At 40.5% G+C, this 19,417-nt stretch overlaps 1 protein-coding gene across 2 annotated transcripts in view; it reads right to left on the reverse strand.

Annotated features, from left to right (window-relative positions):
- LOC127627395 (nectin-3-like protein) overlaps window positions 1-19,417 on the reverse strand; it is an 81,059-nt gene that overhangs the window by 17,599 nt on the left and 44,043 nt on the right. The window contains exon 6 of one of the 2 annotated variants that reach the window (XM_052103730.1): window positions 14,107-17,386. The exons of the other annotated variant lie outside the window; for it this stretch is intronic. Coding sequence (XP_051959690.1) covers window positions 16,677-17,386 — 710 coding nt within the window. The 3' untranslated portion in view covers window positions 14,107-16,676. Of the gene's footprint in view, window positions 1-14,106; window positions 17,387-19,417 lie in introns of those variants that run through there. 2 annotated transcript variants of the gene reach the window in all.

Raw genomic sequence — 19,417 nt, forward strand, 5'->3', positions numbered from 1 at the left:
TGCACCATGTCACAAAGCTCGAATCATTTCAAATTGGTTTCTTGAACATGACAATGAGTTCACTGTACTAAAATGGCCCCCACAGTCACCAGATCTCAACCCAATAGAGCATCTTTGGGATGTGGTGGAACGGGAGCTTCGTGCCCTGGATGTGCATTTCAGAAATCTCCATCAACTCCAAGATGCTATCCTATCAATATGGGCCAACATTTCTTAAGAATGCTTTCAGCACCTTGTTGAATCAATGCCACGTAGAATTAAGGCAGTTCTGAAGGCGAAAGGGGGTCAAACACAGTATTAGTATGGTGTTCCTAATAATCCTTTAGGTGAGTGTATATATTATATACTCTTATTTATTTTTTTATTGTATGTGTATTCTATATTGTGTGTATTGTTTACTGTACATTGTATATTATATTGTGTCGTATAAGAATGTGTACATTTGATATGTAAATTGTGTTGTGTAAATACACTCACCTAAAGGTGTATATGTGCAGTAGTTGTATTGAGGGGAATATATTTGACAGTCCAGTGTGAGATAATAAGATGAAGATTAATAAAGTGCAGTGCTGATTGTTGATCGTGAGAGATCAAGTGTTCAAAAGTCTGATTGCTTGGGGTAAGAAGCTGTTATCGGCTGGTGCGGGTCCTAATGCTGCGATACCGCCTGCCTGATGGTAGCAGTTAGAGCAGCCCATGACTCGGGTGGCTGGAGTCTCTGATGATCCTCCGAGCTTTTTTCACACACCACCTGTTATATATGTCCTGGAGGGAGGGAAGCTCACCTCCGATGATGTTTCTGGCAGTTCGCACCACCCTTTGCAGGGATTTGCGGTTGTGGGCGGTGCTATTGCCATACCAGGCGGTGATGCAGCCAGTCAGGATGCTCTCTACAGTAATAGTGTAGAACCGTGTGAGGATGTGGTGGTTCATTCCAAACTTCCTCAGCCGTCTCAGGAAGAAGAGGCACTGGTGAGCCTTCTTCACAACGGCCTCAGTGTGGAAGGACCATGTGAGTTCCTCAGTGATGTGGACACCGAGGAACTTGAAACTGCTGACTCTCTCCACCAGTGCTCCATTAATGGAGATGGGGCTGTGTTCTCTGTCTTTCTTCCTGAAGTCCATCACAAGCTCCTTGGTTTTACTGACGTTGAGGGAGAGGTTGTGCTCCTGACACCAGCGTGTCAGAGTGTGCACCTCCTCTCTGTAGGCTGTTTCATCATTGTCAGTGATCAGGCCTACCACCGCAAGATATATTCGCAAATAGGGGAAAAGACAAAAGTACAATGTGTACTTCTAAGCATTCTAGAACACATTACGAATGACGAAACTATATAAAAAATTATGATGTTATACATACACGCACAACCTTTTCAGTCACGAAAATCATAGCATGACAACAATTTTGCAGTAGGAGACTGACTCAATCACGTCATTCGCAATGCATTGTTATTATTACACATTATTATTTAAAATTGATTTCTGTTGTGCTCTATTGGGTACGTACTACATATTCAATTAAAACCATTTTCATTTGAAAAGTCAGTTTTCAGTTTCCTTATGTCACCATTTTTCAAAGTATGTGGTATTGGAGAGTGCTTTCGAAAATCCCTATTTTCCAAAGAAGGAATAGCTGCAGGAGGCCTGGGTAGCTCAGCGAGTAAAGATGCTGACAACCATCCCTGGAGTCATGAGTTTGAATCCAGGGCGTGCAGAGTGACTCCAGCCAGGCCTTCCTAAGGAACCAAATTGTCCCAGTTGCTAGGGAGGGTAGAGTCACATGAGTTAACCTCCTCATGGTCGCTATAATGTGGTTCGCTCTCGGTGGGGCGGATGGTGAGTTGTGCATGGATGCCACGGAGAACAGAGAGAAGCCTCCACACGCGCTATGTCTCCGCGGTAACATGCTAAACAAGCTATGTGATCAGATGCGCGGGTTGACGTCTCAGACACGAAACAACTGAAATTCGTCGTCCACCACCTGGAATGAGGTGAGTCACTACACCACCATGAGGACTTAGAGCACATTGGGAATTGGGCATACCAAATAAAAAAAAATTAAAAAAAGAAGGTATAGCTGCAGGCCGGAGAACTCCAAATAGGGTGGAATCTCAAAAAATGTGCAGAGTTACCCCAGAACGGGCAGGGTTACTCCAAAAGGGTGTTGCACCAACCCCAAAAGGGTGTGTCACTTCCACACACAGTTAGGGTTTGGGAAAGGGTTAGGTTAGTGGCTCCCTATATCTTTGCTGGTGGATCGGAGCTCCAGCCCCATGTCCTTCTAAATTTTAGGTGGAGGAAAATGGCATTCCAGTGTGATTAGGATGCATAAACGTAGCAAAATCAAAGCATTTTCCAAATAAAAAAATATAAGCATGTATGTGGCCTATGAGAGCGTCAAATAAAAGTTATCAAGTGGAATTTTCCCCTTTATAACAGTGTTAACAGCTTTTAAGGAGCTAATCTGTTCAAGGAAATCCCTGTAGAAATCAGCATTTTTTCCCTGACTTCTTTAACTTTTTTCCCCTCACAGAAATCAATTAAAGGAATTATTGAGTGTTCCCGTAAGGTTTCATAGCCAAAAACCCAATAATTACTACAGTGCTGTTATTGTTACCTCACCTCTGCTCTAACAGGAGAACGGAACAGGATGTGCAGTCAGAATTTATTCAATAGTGATCATTAAAGAGTAGCAAACTGTAAATATTTGCCCTGCTGAGCACACGTCCAGCTCATAGGGGCCTGAAAGAAGCTGGCAGTGGGGAATAAAGTGAGAATGTGGTTGAGGGTGTAAAGTGTTAGAAGATCACAGAGGGAAAATTAAGAGGAGAGGGGGATTGTGGCTAAAAAGATTAGAGCTAATGTGAGCTGGGATGGAGAACATTAGTAAAATGTTTAGCACTAAATTGGAGGTTTGGCACAGTGGTGGTTCAACCAGGCTTGTGACAGATCTTTGCACAGCAAGTCCATATGGCTATAAGAAAGCAGTGTAGAGATGGGAAGTGCATCATCATGGACTATGAAAAATAAACTCCTCCAGCCCTGCCAATATACACCGATCAGCATTAAATATTAAAACCACCTGCCTAATATTGTGTAGGTCCCCCATCGTGCCACCAAAACATTAATCTCAGAATAGCATTCTGGCATCAACAATCATGCCATGGTCCAAATCACTGAGATCACATCACTTTTTCTCCATTCTGATGGTTTATGTGTACATTAACTGAAGCTCCACTCCTGACCTGTATCTGCCTGATTTTACGACTGCTCTGCTGCCACATGATTGGCTGATTAGATAATCACATGGATGATTGTTGATGCCAGACAGGCTGGTTTGACTATTTCTGTAACTGCTGATCTCTACAAGGGTGGATCTCTACTGAACAGTCTCTAGAATAACTTTTGTTAGAAAAAAGTGTGTAATTTCTGTGCCATTAAAGTCACCAAATGTCATAAAAACACCAAGTCCTGCTCTAAACACATGTAATTGGTTGAGCCAATATTGCCGTTGGGTTGGTTTAGATCCTCCAACAAACAGCAATATTTAAATAGAGCCACAGAACCAAAGTTTTTCAGGGAAATCAAACCAGGAATGACTCACTTATAGTTGTCTATGAATGTTAAACTGGGACAGAAGGTATTTTAACATTAGAAATGTGCATAGATCACCATCAAGAAGAGTAAAAGTCAGTATTTGTGTAAATAAACAATAGGCCTCCAATTGCTTACAATGAGAAATGGTAGTTATGTATCCAATCGTTCATTTTATTTACAAGTCTCCCCTAAGAATCAGGAAATGAGCATGTACCTCAGAATTAATCTCAATGCTTCCTGTTTTCATGGGGAAAAAATACAAAATAAATCCCCTCAACACTCTTCTATAGCTAATTAGCACATAGTTCTGCATCTAGTCCAGCGAGTCTCTATCTACCTCCACACCATGAATGTTTTCTGGAGGTTTAACTTTATTTGGGATTATATGTGGTTCAGTGTACAAGAACAATAAGGATAGTGGCAGGGTTGGAAGGGGACAGGGGAGAGGCCATCATTCTGCCATCTGGAGGGGTAATAGCACAGATGGGCCCCCCACAGTGAGTCACAAGACCCCTTTTTACAGTTCAAATCAGGAAGGGTTAAAGCTGTCCACTTGACAGCACAACATATACAGCATATCACAAAGTACAATTAAAGAAGCCACCAACATTTGTCACAAGACTTATGATTTGTTGGACTATACTGTAGTAAACCGAAAGCCTACATCCTGTATGATACCTATCATTACTTGGTGCATTTGATGTCGGGTTTTATGAGAAGTGGACCCAGTAAGTTCAATGATGCATTTCCACTTTAGTTTAGCAGGGTAAATGTTTGCAAAAAAAATAAAAATGTACGTATATCACTGCTGAGAGAGTGACAGAAAAAATTGCATCTTTCTCTCTTCTGGTTGCCATATACCAAATTGTTTTCCTCTTTTGTAAAATTGTGGAAATGTAATAATGTTTTTTGTTTTTTTGAAACTTGAGCAGAATGTAACGCTGTCATAATTTGCTGTGGTCTCCCATTTTACTCTACACGGCAGCGATGCCGTTTAAGGAATATTCAAGGTTCAACACAAGTTAAGCTCATTTGACCCCATTTGTGGCATAATGTTGATTACCACAAAAAGTAATTTCAACTTGTCCCTCCTTTTCTTTAAAAAAAGCACAAATGGAAGTTAAAGTGAGGCACTTATAATGGAAGTGAATGGGTTTAAAAGCAAAATTGTGAAGATTATATTTTTAAAAAATCACTTACATTACTTTTGTTATAACTCATGTATTATTTGAGCAGTAAGGTTATTTAAATTGTCCTTTTATTTAAATTCTGGAATACAGGGTTTATGATGATACATTGTCATGGCAACAAAGTTAAACATTTAGATATGACTTTACACAGAAAAGTTTGGTAAGCGATTTGATCACATTGAAAAGAAGTTTGTCTAACACGTGTGGTTATAACAGTATTTGAACATTTACGGATTGTCAATTTTAACATTCACTTCCATTGTAAGTGCCTCACTGTAACACAGATTTTCCTTTTTAAGAAATGATGGGAAATGAGGGACATTTTTTAAAAAGCGTCCATTGCATGTTTCTCTTGCAACATTACTTCTTAAACTAACTCTACGGACCACAAAAACACATTTGTGTTTTTTCCTATTATAGGGTTTTAAATTACTTATGGTCTTCCTAAAGTGCCCATTTAAAAAACAGCAATTACTGACCATAATACTGGTGCCTTTTAAAGGCTTACTTTAACCCCACTGGACTAAAGACTTTAGCTTTAACAGGTGAACACCCAAAGGTGAACCATATCCTTTGAAGATGCTTTCACCAGTATTAAGAGATGTTTACCAAACAGATTTAAGGTTTTTGGAAAAATTTACGGCTCAGAGCAGAGGTGATCCTAGAGCAATGGAGGATTAAATTAGTTCACACTTGCTTGGTAATATAACCGATAAATCAGTTTTTAGGGTGGCAGGCATTTTAAAACATGATTAAAGGGATCAGGTGACTAAGTGTTACTTTGTCGGTATAGGACACCCTGCAAATCTATTCAGTGCTTTCAGGGGAAAACATACAAGGATCAGTATTTTATAACAAGGGAGCTGGGTGTGGGAGAAGCACCATAATGCAAGTGTTACATGGGGAAAGCTGGCCCTCCCTTAGCTGGCTGACACTTCATAGCCATACAGGGGAGCAGGTAGTGGTTTGGCTCTCTTGGACCGGAAAAGGTTTCTGTTGTCTATTTGCTACCCATGACTCTTAATTAATGTGAAATTTAAATACAGATTGTGGGGGCAATGAAAAGAACTGTAGCACCCTCTTTCTAGAGTGCAAAGTTTTATGATGCAGCTGGCAAAAAAGGCTCAACAACAGACAAAAGCTAAGCTGTTCAGTATAGGTCTCTCCACATAGAGGACACCAGACAAGAGAAAGGCCACATCTTTAAGTAATGTAGATAGGTTTGTTTTGGTGAATTAAGAAAGAGATAGGTAGGTTAGGTAGGTCAAGTGTCAGAGGTCATCTTCTGTAGTAGCTGCCACTGTTTAAACTGGCAGATTTTTATGAGGGGTATATGGCAATTACATTTGTAGGAAAGGACAGCCGAATCTGGGTGGTCATAATCAGATGGGAATTCAGCATGTAGTTTTCGAGAGTTCCAGTATCCTAGGATTGGCCATATTATGCCGACTTGCTGACAAACGGTAACTCCCATCAGAGATTTATAAATATTTCGGTTTATAAAATCTGCATTCCTCTTCACTGTATTACATCCTGTACAGCTGAGATCAACTCACTTTACAACTTGCTTTTGGGGCCTCTCCGTGGAAATTTCACCCTGAAAATGGAGCTCACATGTGCCCCTATACCCAAAAACATTTACTAGTTTGGCTACTAAGTGCTTTGCATTTCGGTAAGCACAGACCGGTTTTAGCTAAAGAAAGGTCAACATTCTGTTTCCGTTTTCAGTGTGAAATCAGTCTGCATAATTCATCAGAGTTTGGCAAAGACCTCAAATGGTATCTTTAAAGAGCTATTACAATGGACTTGAGCACTTAATTACAGTAGTGTAGTGGTTTTAGAATATAGAAGGTATCAATCTGATTTGATATCACAGGGATAAAGTCTCCACTGACAGAAGTTAAAGTTACAATTATTGACAATTAAAATTAAAATTATTGAATATCTCATTTGCAGTGGTGTGTCCAGACATTATTTTGACTGGGGTGGCCCATGTGGGGCACAGACTCATTCAAGGGTGGAATGAAGCACAAGTTAACATAATAATAATTTAAATGATACAAATATTAATAAGATGGTGGCGTAATGGGCTAAAGCACATAACTGTTAATCAGAAGGTCGCTGATTCGATCCCCATGGCCACCACCATTGTGTCCTTGAGCAAGGCACTTAACTCCAGGTTGCTCCGGGGGTATTGTCCCTGTAATAAATGCGCTGTACGTTGCTTTGGATAAAAGCATCTGCCAAATACGTAAATGTAAGATATGCATATTTTCAAGAATTTCAATAGTCAAATGTTATTTAGTTAAATAATTGACTTATTGCTATTAAATGTTGATATTGCAAAACACAGAAGACTCCACATTACTGGCCCATTTACTTCAAGCACTGGTAAAGGGATGGATGATCATAGTGCTTGATCATCCGTCAAGCACTATGCCATGTTGTACCAACCCGTACCACAATACTTCATCACAATAGTACGAGGAGGCAATTTCGTTCTTTCATTCGAAATAGTACAAGTTATACACTCACCTAAAGGATTATTAGGAACACCCGTTCAATTTCTCATTAATGCAATTATCTAATCAACCAATCACATGGCAGTTGCTTCAATGCATTTAGGGGTGTGGTCCTGGTCAAGACAATCTCCTGAACTCCAAACTGAATGTCAGAATGGGAAAGAAAGGTGATTTAAGCAATTTTGAGCATGGCATGGTTGTTGGGCCGGTCTGAGTAATTCACAATCTGCTCAGTTACTGGGATTTTCACGCACAACCATTTCTAGGGTTTACAAAGAATGGTGTGAAAAGGGAAAAACATCCAGTATGCGGCAGTCCTGTGGGCGAAAATGCCTTGTTGATGCTAGAGATCAGAGGAGAATGGGCTGACTGATTCAAGCTGATAGAAGAGCAACTTTGCCTGAAATAACCACTCGTTACAACCGAGGTATGCAGCAAAGCATTTATGACGCCACAACACGCACAACCTTGAGGCGGATGGGCCACAACAGCAGAAGACCCCACCGGGTACCACTCATCTCCACTACAAATAGGAAAAAGAAGCTACAATTTGCAAGAGCTCACCAAAATTGGACAGTTGAAGACTGGAAAAATGTTGCCTGGTCTGATGAGTCTCGATTTCTGTTGAGACATTCAGATGGTAGAGTCAGAATTTGGCGTAAACAGAATGAGAACATGGATCCATCATGCCTTGTTACCACTGTGCAGGCTGGTGGTGGTGGTGTAATGGTGTGAGGGATGTTTTCTTGGCACACTTTAGGCCCCTTAGTGCCAATTGGGCATTGTTTAAATGCCACGGCCTACCTGAGCATTGTTTCTGACCATGTCCATCCCTTTATGGCCACCATGTACCCATCCTCTGATGGCTACTTCCAGCAGGATAATGCACCATGTCACAAAGCTTGAATCATTTCAAATTGGTTTCTTGAACATGACAATGAGTTCACTGTACTAAAATGGCCCCCACAGTCACCAGATCTCAACCCAATAGAGCATCTTTGGGATGTGGTGGAACGGGAGCTTCGTGCCCTGGATGTGCATCTCAGAAATCTCCATCAACTGCAAGTTGCTATCCTATCAATATGGGCCAACATTTCTAAAGAATGCTTTCAGCACCTTGTTGAATCAATGCCACGTAGAATTAAGGCAGTTCTGAAGGCGAAAGGGGGTCAAACACAGTATTAGTATGGTGTTCCTAATAATCCTTTAGGTGAGTGTACACCCACCAATGAGAGACTCTTCCCTCGTGTTCTTGTATTTCCCAATGTGGCATTTGTTTCATGTTAATCCAAAACTATGTTTTCATAACTTTAATCCCTAACCCAAACTCCATCCCAACACCTTTCCTTAGAATCAAGCAAATTAAGCTGTACAAATTTGTCACCTCGTAGTATTGGGACAAATTTTCATGAGACTATGTTGCTTGTACAGTGTTTACATTGAATGGAACTGTTGTTTATAGTGAAATGGTCACTAACTTGATTTCCTTAAGGCCGCTTCACGGGTGCGCTTCATTGTCAGTCTCACGGATGTGACATGCAGCACGATCAACAGTGTGCATTCAAGCCATTCTTCATTTAGGATGACTGCACGCAATGTTTCCCCCAGTCCACTCTATTAACTGCAATTTCTTGACGCTGCTTCCCACTCAGATTCAAACCAATGAGGTTCTACCTGGTAATATTGCAGGCCCTCCTCTGACTTGGGAAGTGACCAATTATATAGGTGGCCAGGGCCACCCCAAGCCAACAATGTGGAGATACCCCTGCTCAGATAACTTGGCCAGCATCTGCAAAGATCATTAAAAACTAGCACAGGGCAGTCAGTACTTTTGCAAAGTTCAATAGCATGAGTTGTATTTAAATGCATAAATATGTTCATGTTTAGCAGCGAAGTAAATTTACAGCGCAAATTATGACAAGCTCTGCTGCATCAGCATTTTACTCTGGATGCTAGAATTGCCCTGCCCTGTACTGAAATGGAAGGTATGATTGGTTAGCAAATATCCCATCTCAGCTAAAACTAATGTTCCGATTGGTTGCTCAGCTGAGTCGGACTGTCTAACTTGCCCGTGCATTCAATAGAGCACAACAGTGCCCACCCACTTTGTTTAGCTGCCTGGGTTCCAGTAATATTTTCCCCATAGACTTTTCATAAAATGCTTAATAAAAGAGTTCTAAGCCATTAACCAAACTACCAGCTCTGAGGTGAATCACAACATTATAAACATTGATTTGAAGCAAATAACTATTTGAAAGTCACACAAAAAGACATCTTTCATGAAGGAATGAATTACAATCACATGAAGCATTGCGAATGATGTAATCGAATAAAAAGTAACAGAAATAAAATTAAACTATTGATAAATTTTTTTGGTATAGAAACAATATTTTTTTTTACAATATTCAGATTTATACAAATACATAACTAGTTTGAGGCTGAAGGGAGAGTGACACTATTGCTTTATTCAGAGTGTGTCATGGAAAGTGGGCGGTTGCTGTTGGACTGGTTTCAAGGGCTTTGTTGACCACGGTTCTTTTATTGGTTGATCTTTCTCTGCTGGACAATGAGTAGTGTAGTTCTTAACCAGGAATTCCACTATTAAACATTATTAAAATGGCTTCAACAGAGGCATATGCCATCGATAAACAAACATGGAGCTCAGGGTAGGGTTTTTAAAGGTTTCTAAGTTATTGTTAAAAATCTACTTTTGGGAAAAATGAATTGGAATTTATTTCAAGAACCAAGCTAGTCTAATGAGGGCTTCTCTGTACACTTTATAAAAAATCAAATCAAAATCATCGCGCAAGTAGATTGAAAAGTTACAGGTCAAAAGCCTTGTTGTTCTGGCTGCCATAAGCATCATCACTCAGTTTAGGTGAGTATACACAAAATCCTTAGACAGAGGCAGTGCAGTAGATGGGCAAACAGCGCATGTCCTAGACTAATGTGGATGGCTAAGGTAGACCAGGTGAATGCTGTACACTGGTGGTGGTTGAGGGAGAGTCCCCTGTTGACTGTGTAAATCGCTTCGAGTGTAGTATTAGAAAAGAGCTTTATAAATGCAACATTCATTCATTCATAGACTACACAACTGCTTAATTTACCAGACCTGCTTTAGATATTTTATACATTTATATGGTTTTTATTGATCTTGGTCATGTCAACATTTAAAGTAAACAGCAAAATACTTAGCAATGAGGAAAAAAAATTAAAAATACATCAATTAAATTTTAATAGTGACATCCAAAATGAGCAATTTCCTCTTGGGGAGGAGGAAGACTGGCTAATTTAGTTATGGATGGTAATCTTGGATTCCCTACAATACAATTGGCAATGTGGCAAAGGAAATGGAGAGAGCAGTGCCAAGTATGTGTTTGGATGTATTTGTTTGTAGAGAATATCATCATTCAGTTAACCTGATATAATAAGAACCAACTGCAACCATTAGTATGACAAGAATACAATGTGCGGTTACATATTTGTACATGCCACATAATGTATCTGCGTCCAGTGATGTGATAAATTGCAGTCACACTTTCTTCTGTACATTTCTGTGTGAGACTCTCTAAAATGAAGTACTGAACATTTAATAACAGCCTACCATTGAGGGAATCAATTCACGACCACTGTGATGTATTAGTGGAAAAATGTCATAGAAGACTGATATCTGAAGGGGGAAAAGCACACATTCAAAAATGACAAATTTTCCAAAGGAAAACCGGAACATCACAATGATAGATTTTCTCTCGAAGGAAAAAACAAACGCAAATTACATGGTCACAATGACAGATCACAGCCCTTTTAAAAAGTGTCCATCGTTTATAGCAGGAATTTATAATGCCACATTTCACCTTCAAGCCTCCAACGTTCCACCTCGCAGTTTTTCCTTTAAACCTTGCTCCATCTCCGACTCCTCCCATTCTGTCTCAAGCCCCCTGCCCCCCATTTCTCATTTTCTTAACCTCTTTTTTTCTCCTCCACTGAATTGCCCTCTTTCAGTCCACTTTCTCTGTGACACAGCAGAAGACAGGAGGCACAGGTATCTCTCAAGAGAACAAGCTGTCTTTCATGAGCCAGGGAAGAGTCTGTTGCCATGGGGATGGTGTCGCTGGCCTGGAAGGGGACTGTGGCAACAAACCCATTCTACCGGACTAATTTAACCAATCAGAAGCACTCATGGGGGGGGGGCACACCTGTACTTAACTCAAGAGGGAAGAACAGTGTATTTAAAGGAATAGAGAGCATGTTTCTGTCATTTCCTGTCACTGAGGTAACCAATTAATGGCATTACACAGGAGAACAGGCTCCAGTGCTTTAGCTCTTTTGTATCCATTTTAACCTTAGTTTCCTTTGTCATGGTTTAAAGACATGTTTAAGGGACAGACAATGGAGGAGTGGCTCATTGTGGAACTCTTCTAGAATCTCTGCCAAAAACAAAAATTAACCAGCCTAAGACCATTGGCTGGTCTAAGCTGGTCTCTTCAACTCTCATGCTTCAACTGGTTTACCTGGTCAGCTAGCTGGTCTATAAGCCCGAATAGCTGACAAGGACCCAAAACCTCTCTAAAACCAACAAACCAAACCAGGCTGGGAGATCAGCAAAACAACTTGGGCTTGCTTAAAATGTTTTTTTTTTTGTTGTTGTTGTTTTTTGCTTCATGTGGTCTAGATGGTTTCCCAGTCAAGCTAGTCTTGAACTGGTTTAGCTGTCTGGCCAGCTGGTCTCCTGTCTGGAATAGCTGACAAGTGCCAAAAACCCCTCTAAAATCAACTAAACAGACGAACCAGAACAGGCTGCAAGACCAGCAAACTAACTTAGGCTTGTTTAAGATGTTGTTTTTTTCAGATTCATGTGGTCTAGACGATCTCCCACTCTGGCCAAGATGGTCTTCAGCTAGTGTAGCTGGTCATCCAACCTGACAAGTGCCCAAACCCCCTCCAAAACAGTAAACAGACCAACCTGATCAGTCTGAAAGACCAGCTAAGGCCAGAAAACTAGCCACGGCTGGTTTAAGATTTATTTTTCAGCTTTATATGTCTAGGTTAGCCATGCTGGTCTTTCACTTTAGTTTAGGCAAGACAGATTCTCTTCTGGATTGACCGTCTTGATAAACGCCCTAAACCCCTCTAAAACCAACAAACCAGGACAATCTGACAAAGCAGTGAGATCAACTAAGACCAGCATACTAGCTTAGACTGGTTTAAGGTGTTTTAAGCTAAATGGGTTCAAGCTGACAAGTTTCCAAAACCCTCTTAAGACTGAAAATTGCCCAAAACCCTTCCTAAACCCCTCTAAAACAAACCAGACCAGATATGTCAAGAAACGCAGTTTAGGCTGGTTTATCAGAATCAGCTTTATTGCCAAGTATGCTTACACATGGTGACAGGAGCTTCCAGTGTACAACAATACAAAAACAGCAGCAAGACATAGATAATTAAAAACAAGAATAATAAAAATAAACAGACCAACCAGCAAGCCATCTTAGAATGGTTTAAGCCAGTCTCACACCCTAGTCACCCTATGATTTTGTTTTTCAGCTTCAATGGGGTCTAGATAGTGTCCCAGTCTGGCTTCAACGGCTTTAGCTGGTTGGCCAGCTAGTCTCCCAACCTGAACAACTGACAAGAGCCAAAACACTCTTAAAATCAATAAACTATCTTAGGCTGTTTTTGTTGTTTTTTTTTCAAATGAATGTGGTCTAGCCGGTCTCCCAGTCTGTTGCAGATCGTCTTCAGCTAGTGTTGCTGGTTGACAGCTGGTCTCCCAGTCTGTTCCAGATCATCTTCAGCTAGTGTTGCTGGTTGACAGCTGGTCTCCCAGCCTGACAAGTACCCAAAACCCATCTAAAACCAACAAACCAGATAAGACTGCAAGCTGGAGGACCAGCTAAGACCCAGAAACAAGCTTAGGCCTGTTTATGATGCTTTCTTTTGAGCTTCATGTTGTCTAGCTGGTCTCCCAACCTGGTCATCCAGCAGGTCTATCAGCCAAGACCAGCTAAGAATAACAAACCAGTTTAGGCTGATTTAATAATTTTCTCATCTTCATATGATCTAGCTGGTCACCCAGCCTGGCCAAGCCGGTGTTCAGTTGGCATCTCCCAGCCTGAACATCTGACAAGTCCCCAAACCCCCTCTAAATCCTGCAAACAGATAAGTCTGACTAGGGTGTGAGACTGGTGTAAACCATTCTAAGATGGCTTGCTGGTTTTAACTATTGTTTTCAGCAGGAACTTAACCTCCGCACACCTACAAATTCTGCTAAAACACCCACTCCCACACCAGCTGCTGGAACAGGATAACAGACACTGCAAATGACTAAACGGCTCAAATACCAATAAGTCCCACTGCTGTTCAGGTTCCTGTGCTTGATCTTCCCTTCATCAAGCAGCACCCTCCCACTCAACTTGCACTGATCGACAGAACAGCCGTGTAAACACAAGAATCAACAAGTCCATAATCCCCTCACTTTAGCTCCATCCTAGTTAAATCTGAGAGGAAATTTAGCCCCCATCCACAGGAAGCTTTTAACCACAGGCTTTCCCACAAAATGTGCATGAGCCTTAGTGACGAAATGTTCTTCTGAGATAAAGTAGGTTAACCACAGCAAAGGAAAAGTGGGCCCAAGGCATACATCCCTCGAGCACTCATTTGAAGAGACCCCATGCAGAAAACAGTTCTGCAGCTGAAGCAACCAGTTACACCCAAAACTTCAACACTCACACAAAAGACTGATTTGAGCCATCGTCTAAAAAAAACAAAAAAAAACAATATCACAGAAAAAAGGTGCTTTATTTTAAAACAAATGTATCCCAAAAGGTTGATTTTACAAAACAATACTCATCTATACATTGCAAATATATTTTATTTTCAAAAAAATGAACAGTAGCTCTTTTGTAAAATAAAAAAAAATAAAAAAAAAGTGATCAAAGAAAGTGTCATCACAATCTGTTAAGTGGTGGGGTTCTTTAGTGCATTCCACAGTCAAATCTCAACTTTTAAACATACAAACAAAACAAGGCTCTCCCAACTGCCAACATATACACATAAACTTTGCTTTATTCACCTCCGCATTGTCCAAACATGTACACTTAAATTTAACAGCTTTACTCTCAACTTCATTACTCTTTCATGCGCACTGTGACTCAAGTGTCACACGTCATTATGCAAGCAAAACAGTCATTGTCTGAGAAAAAATGCTATCTTACAAATGGCACATAAAACAAAAACCTTCCAAAGTAATAGGCAAAAATGAAAAAAAAAAGGTACAGAAAAATTTACAATTTCTCAAATCATCCAACCTAACTAATTTTATACCTCAGAACTACTCGCATCCTTCTGAAAATGATACTCATTCATAACTTCTGAATGCTCCTTGTAATGCTTAGGAGGACACATAATCAGTTTAAGGCACTACATATCATCTTCAATATCCAGATACATTTTTCTAAACTCAACCATTGGCATCTGTTAGCCAGTTATGATCCAACACACACTCATCTTAAATGGCCAAGAACTTGAAAAGGTCACCCAAAAATAAAAATGGTCATAATTTAACTACACTTATGTTCCTCCAAACCTGTACTGTGACTTTCTTCCATGGGAAACAAAAAAGGAGATGATATGCATAATGTTAGGAACTGACACACATTTTCGATACAATGACAGTGAACAGGGACTGAAGTGGTCAGTTGCTAACATTCTGCATAATATCTTTTTTTGTTCCATAGTAGGAAATCATATGGGCTTGGAACAACATGAGTGTGATTAAACTGAGACAATTGTAATTATAAATTACTCTTAATGACCAATAACTGGCTGTGTTAGGCTATTGTCCTCTGCATTAAATTGTAAGTGTGTGTGAAATCTGAGGCCAGGTCTGAAGGCATTGCTTTTGAACACTATTGCCCATGGGCAATGAGACTCAGATCAAAAAACTCTGTTGGTTAACACCAGTTAATTGCATTTACTATATACGCAATGTGCATACAAACACAGAAAAACACAGAACATGTATGCACGCAGAAACTTGAGACAGGCACAGAACTTAATTTGTGACGTAATAAAGACAGATCAACAGATGCTGAACGCTTTGGGGGTCTTAGACTGTGCACCCAAAAATGAAAACCCTGTCATCATTTACTCTCATGTTGTTTCAAACCCATGAGATTTTTTTTTTCTTCAGTGGAACGCAAAAGGCGATGTTGGGCAGAATGTTAGGGACTAAAAGCCTTAGTCACTTTTCACTTTCATTATGTGGAAATTATGCAATGAGTCTGTCAGTACCCAACATTCTGCTAAATAATTACTTTTGTGTACCAAAGAAGTCACATGGGTTTGAAACAACATTTGGGTAATTTTTGGGTGAACTAAACCTTTAACACTGGGCAGTAGTGGTCTAACAAAAAGCCAGACAGTTACTTTAATACAGGACAACCTATCCAAGAATGCTATATATATATATATATATAATCTGGAAAAAAGGCAGTATTTTGAGGGTATCCAAATAATTTTTCCACCCGACCCAGATTTTAACACGTAGTTCAATTCTGATGAAACAAAAGCAACCCAGACCTAATACAGTGACTTGAGTAATTGCATTCAAGTGGAAGCTGAATTAATACAATTATAGCAGTTTTTTTTTCTCCAGCAATTATCCTGTCTGTCTTTCTCACGCCCATTGGGCTATATCAAATCCAGCACTGTCTTCCCTGTCTAGCTCCGCCCTACAGCACTCCAACTCTGAATGCCAGTAGAAAACAATTAAATGTTGCCATAGAAACCACCAGGCTGTTGACAGGAGCACATTTCTGCATTCACCAGTGACAGCATGACTGAACGTTTACATGACACAGACACTGTCACAATGGCGGTGATCTGAAACTCTTATCAACAGGTTATATGAATACTTCTTATTTTATTTGTTTAATATGAACCATTTTCTTTTTTAGACGTTACTTTTTATTAAACACACAGTGCAAATGTACTGCGCAAAGGAGGAAATTGGCTATTGAATTGGCAAGACAACCCAACTGAAATCGCACCTGAAAATCAAACCTGTACAGGTTTATTAGTTAAATAAAGCAGAAGTTTTGTTGATTGACCATCGTCTTCTTAGCAATTGAAGAAATAATATTTTCCTTTGGTCCCAAAACATCAATTAAATCAGCTAAATATTAACAGTTAACTAATAATTAGGCTAATGTACAAATAAAACCCAAAACACACAAATTGTGGTAGGTGTAAACTACTCAAAGGTGCAGGAGTACATTTCCTACTAATTTTCTAATTGTTACTTTTTTGATCCTGCAGTCTGAAGCATTTCGTAATGTTTACGCAGTCTCTTCCTGCTTTTACATTCTTGTTAGACATACCACTCCCTGCGGGATATCATTGAACCATCTGTGTGCGACACATAGTCGTTGTCGTAGCAGTCCTCCGGCAGGTAGGGTGAGCTGTTGCTCATGACTTCTGAAGCAGCATACCTGCGGGGCTCTGGCTGCTTTGAGCTCCTCTGGTTATGATGGGCTGTACTATAACTCTGCGGATGATTGGGGTGATGGTTGCTGTGGTAGCCATGCTCATGGTTGTGATGGTTTTGGTGGTTGAGTTGAGCACCCATTTCTCTCAGAGCTCTGCAACCATTGGGTGATCGCTCTCGGTTGAAGTCACCCCACTCTTCTCTGTCCTTGTCAGGGTAAATTGTGCCGTTATCCTGGTTGGACTTTAGCTTTGTATCAGGGCTGCCCTTGCTGTAGACTTGCTGAAGCTCATGGGGTTGCGGAGCCTTCTGCATATCAGACGGTCCATGGTACCGTTTCGTATAGTAGTCACCACGGAACGTCTGACGCTGGTGCTGGTAATAAACTCCACCCAGAATGAGCAGCAACAGGAGGAAAAGGGCTCCGCCCACTGCTCCACCCACAATAGTGCCCAGGCTCCCCTCTGGCAGAGGTGCCAGGGTTGGAGAGGTGATGAGCGCTCGCTGTTTATTGCCAGGCGTAGTGGCAGAGATGTCAGCAGTTAGGATGCGCACAGGGGTGGTGGGGGGCATGGTGGTGGTGGAGGGAGGATCTAATGGAGGGAAGGAAGTATTGGCAAGAGGGGGAAAAAGGGGCGGGGGGGGGGGGTAATGGACAGACAAAGAAAAGTAGATATTGTCAATGCCAACTACATCATATAATTAACAGTCATATGAATTTGCTTCAAAGATCGTAATATTTTCTTAGCATGAGAAACTGGAATACATCTCTATTGAGTGGTTCAGTCATGATGTCAATTTGTAGACAGACCTGGAAGGCTAATTAACGTGTTCCCTCTTGAATTTGCTGTGCTTTAGCGGTATAAGAGTAAAATAAAAGGTCTTTGTTGATATGGACCATCACATTTTATTCTACAACATACAGTAAATTACAAAATACATCTAACATGAATTTTGAAAGGGTTGAGTTCTTTTATAGGCCAAAGTATACTGCAGTTTTAGAGGGGCTAGTGACTAGTAAAGCCACTAGCCACTCTAGTGTAGGGGCTAGTAAATTTTGCCAGCAGGGTACGTGAGCCCTATACACGTGTGGCCCAAATTTTCTAACTGTGCATACACTGACTGCATAGTCTGTACATCTGCCTGGAATTCTCTGTACCAATTAGAAACACTGACAGTTGAGCCACTGTTTTCATGAAGAGCAAATGGTTGACAAACAACAACAGTGTATGTACACGTCAAGAGCGCACGTGAATAAGATTGAGAATGCAGGTACAGTTGTATAACTAGTTTAAAAGACTATAAAAGAGAACTTTATGGATCTAAACTCCTGAAGAGTAATAGTCCAGTATATCATAACAGTAGCACACCTACGTTGACCACCTGTTCACGTGAACACTGTCAAATGGATTATTCTTCATGCTGGAGCATTAGACTGTATGCACGATCTAGTGAATTTGTACAACCCGAAGTATACTTTGGGCTCAAATCATAAGTTTCTAAAAAGTTGTTACAGAAGGACTACAACTACCACAGTATTTAAGTTTACATTGCTGACAAATTGGACAACTGTTGTAGCTCTTATTTAGCAATTTAATGCATGTTGTATTAGAAAACAGGAAAGTCTCTAAATAATGTCAACCCAAGACCTTATTTTCGTATTAAATTGAAAACAGCAATTCTAAAAACCAATTCGAAATTTCTGAGGAAACCCATGGCTCAAACATGCAAAATAAAAATTCCAGGTTGTTGGACTACAAACTGAAATACCATTTTATTGTGGATGCAACAGCTCCGATTTCATTGGTGTATTATAACTTTCTACAGCAGCAATGAAGCTGAAGAAATTGTGCACCTTGTTTGACAATCAAAATAAAAACACCTTAAAACCTGAAACTGTTATCCAGAGCAAAAAGAGGATTAAAACATAAAACATGAAAAAGAGAAAGATTTGGGAGAAATGTTCATGAGGAGCTACATACTAACATCTCCAGCTAACACCACACATTGCAATGTTATCATGGCTAACAATGTACAGTGACTTCAGCAACAATGAATCCTAGTGAGCTAAACTGTGTTAGCTGAGAGAGGGAGTACTGATGACCAAATAGCTGTGTGATGGAGGGAAGGGGTCAAGGAAAGGGTACATGCTACTGGGGGAGGGGATAGATAACATAAATACCTGAGGGTTGGGTGACTACAACGCCTAAATGCTAACATGACTTGACTGGAGCTAGGCTAGGAGTTTGCTTTAACACCATTACCATTGCATTGATCACTTTTCTTTGCATTCTGGGCCATGCATCTGATCTATGCAAGCAGCGTTCTTGCAAGAGGAGGCTCGAAGAGCTGAAGTCAAACTATCCCATCACAAAGTGTCCTGTTCCTGGCACAATGATAGCTATTTGGCTGGCTGTGATGCATGCATGCATAGAGTGCAGAGCGTCTGCGTTCAGTAGCAGGATTCAGGGCTGCAAGCTCTTCAGGGTTACACTGCTGCTGGTTAAAGTATAATTAGTTTCTCCTTGCTGGACTGAATAACAATATAACATTTTAAAAGATTCCTGGACAGTATGTTTCCAACCAGATCAAAGATTATTTGTATGCATCTGTGGGTGTGATGA

This window comes from Xyrauchen texanus, chromosome 34, assembly GCF_025860055.1.
Source record: "Xyrauchen texanus isolate HMW12.3.18 chromosome 34, RBS_HiC_50CHRs, whole genome shotgun sequence".
NCBI lineage: Eukaryota > Metazoa > Chordata > Actinopteri > Cypriniformes > Catostomidae > Xyrauchen > Xyrauchen texanus.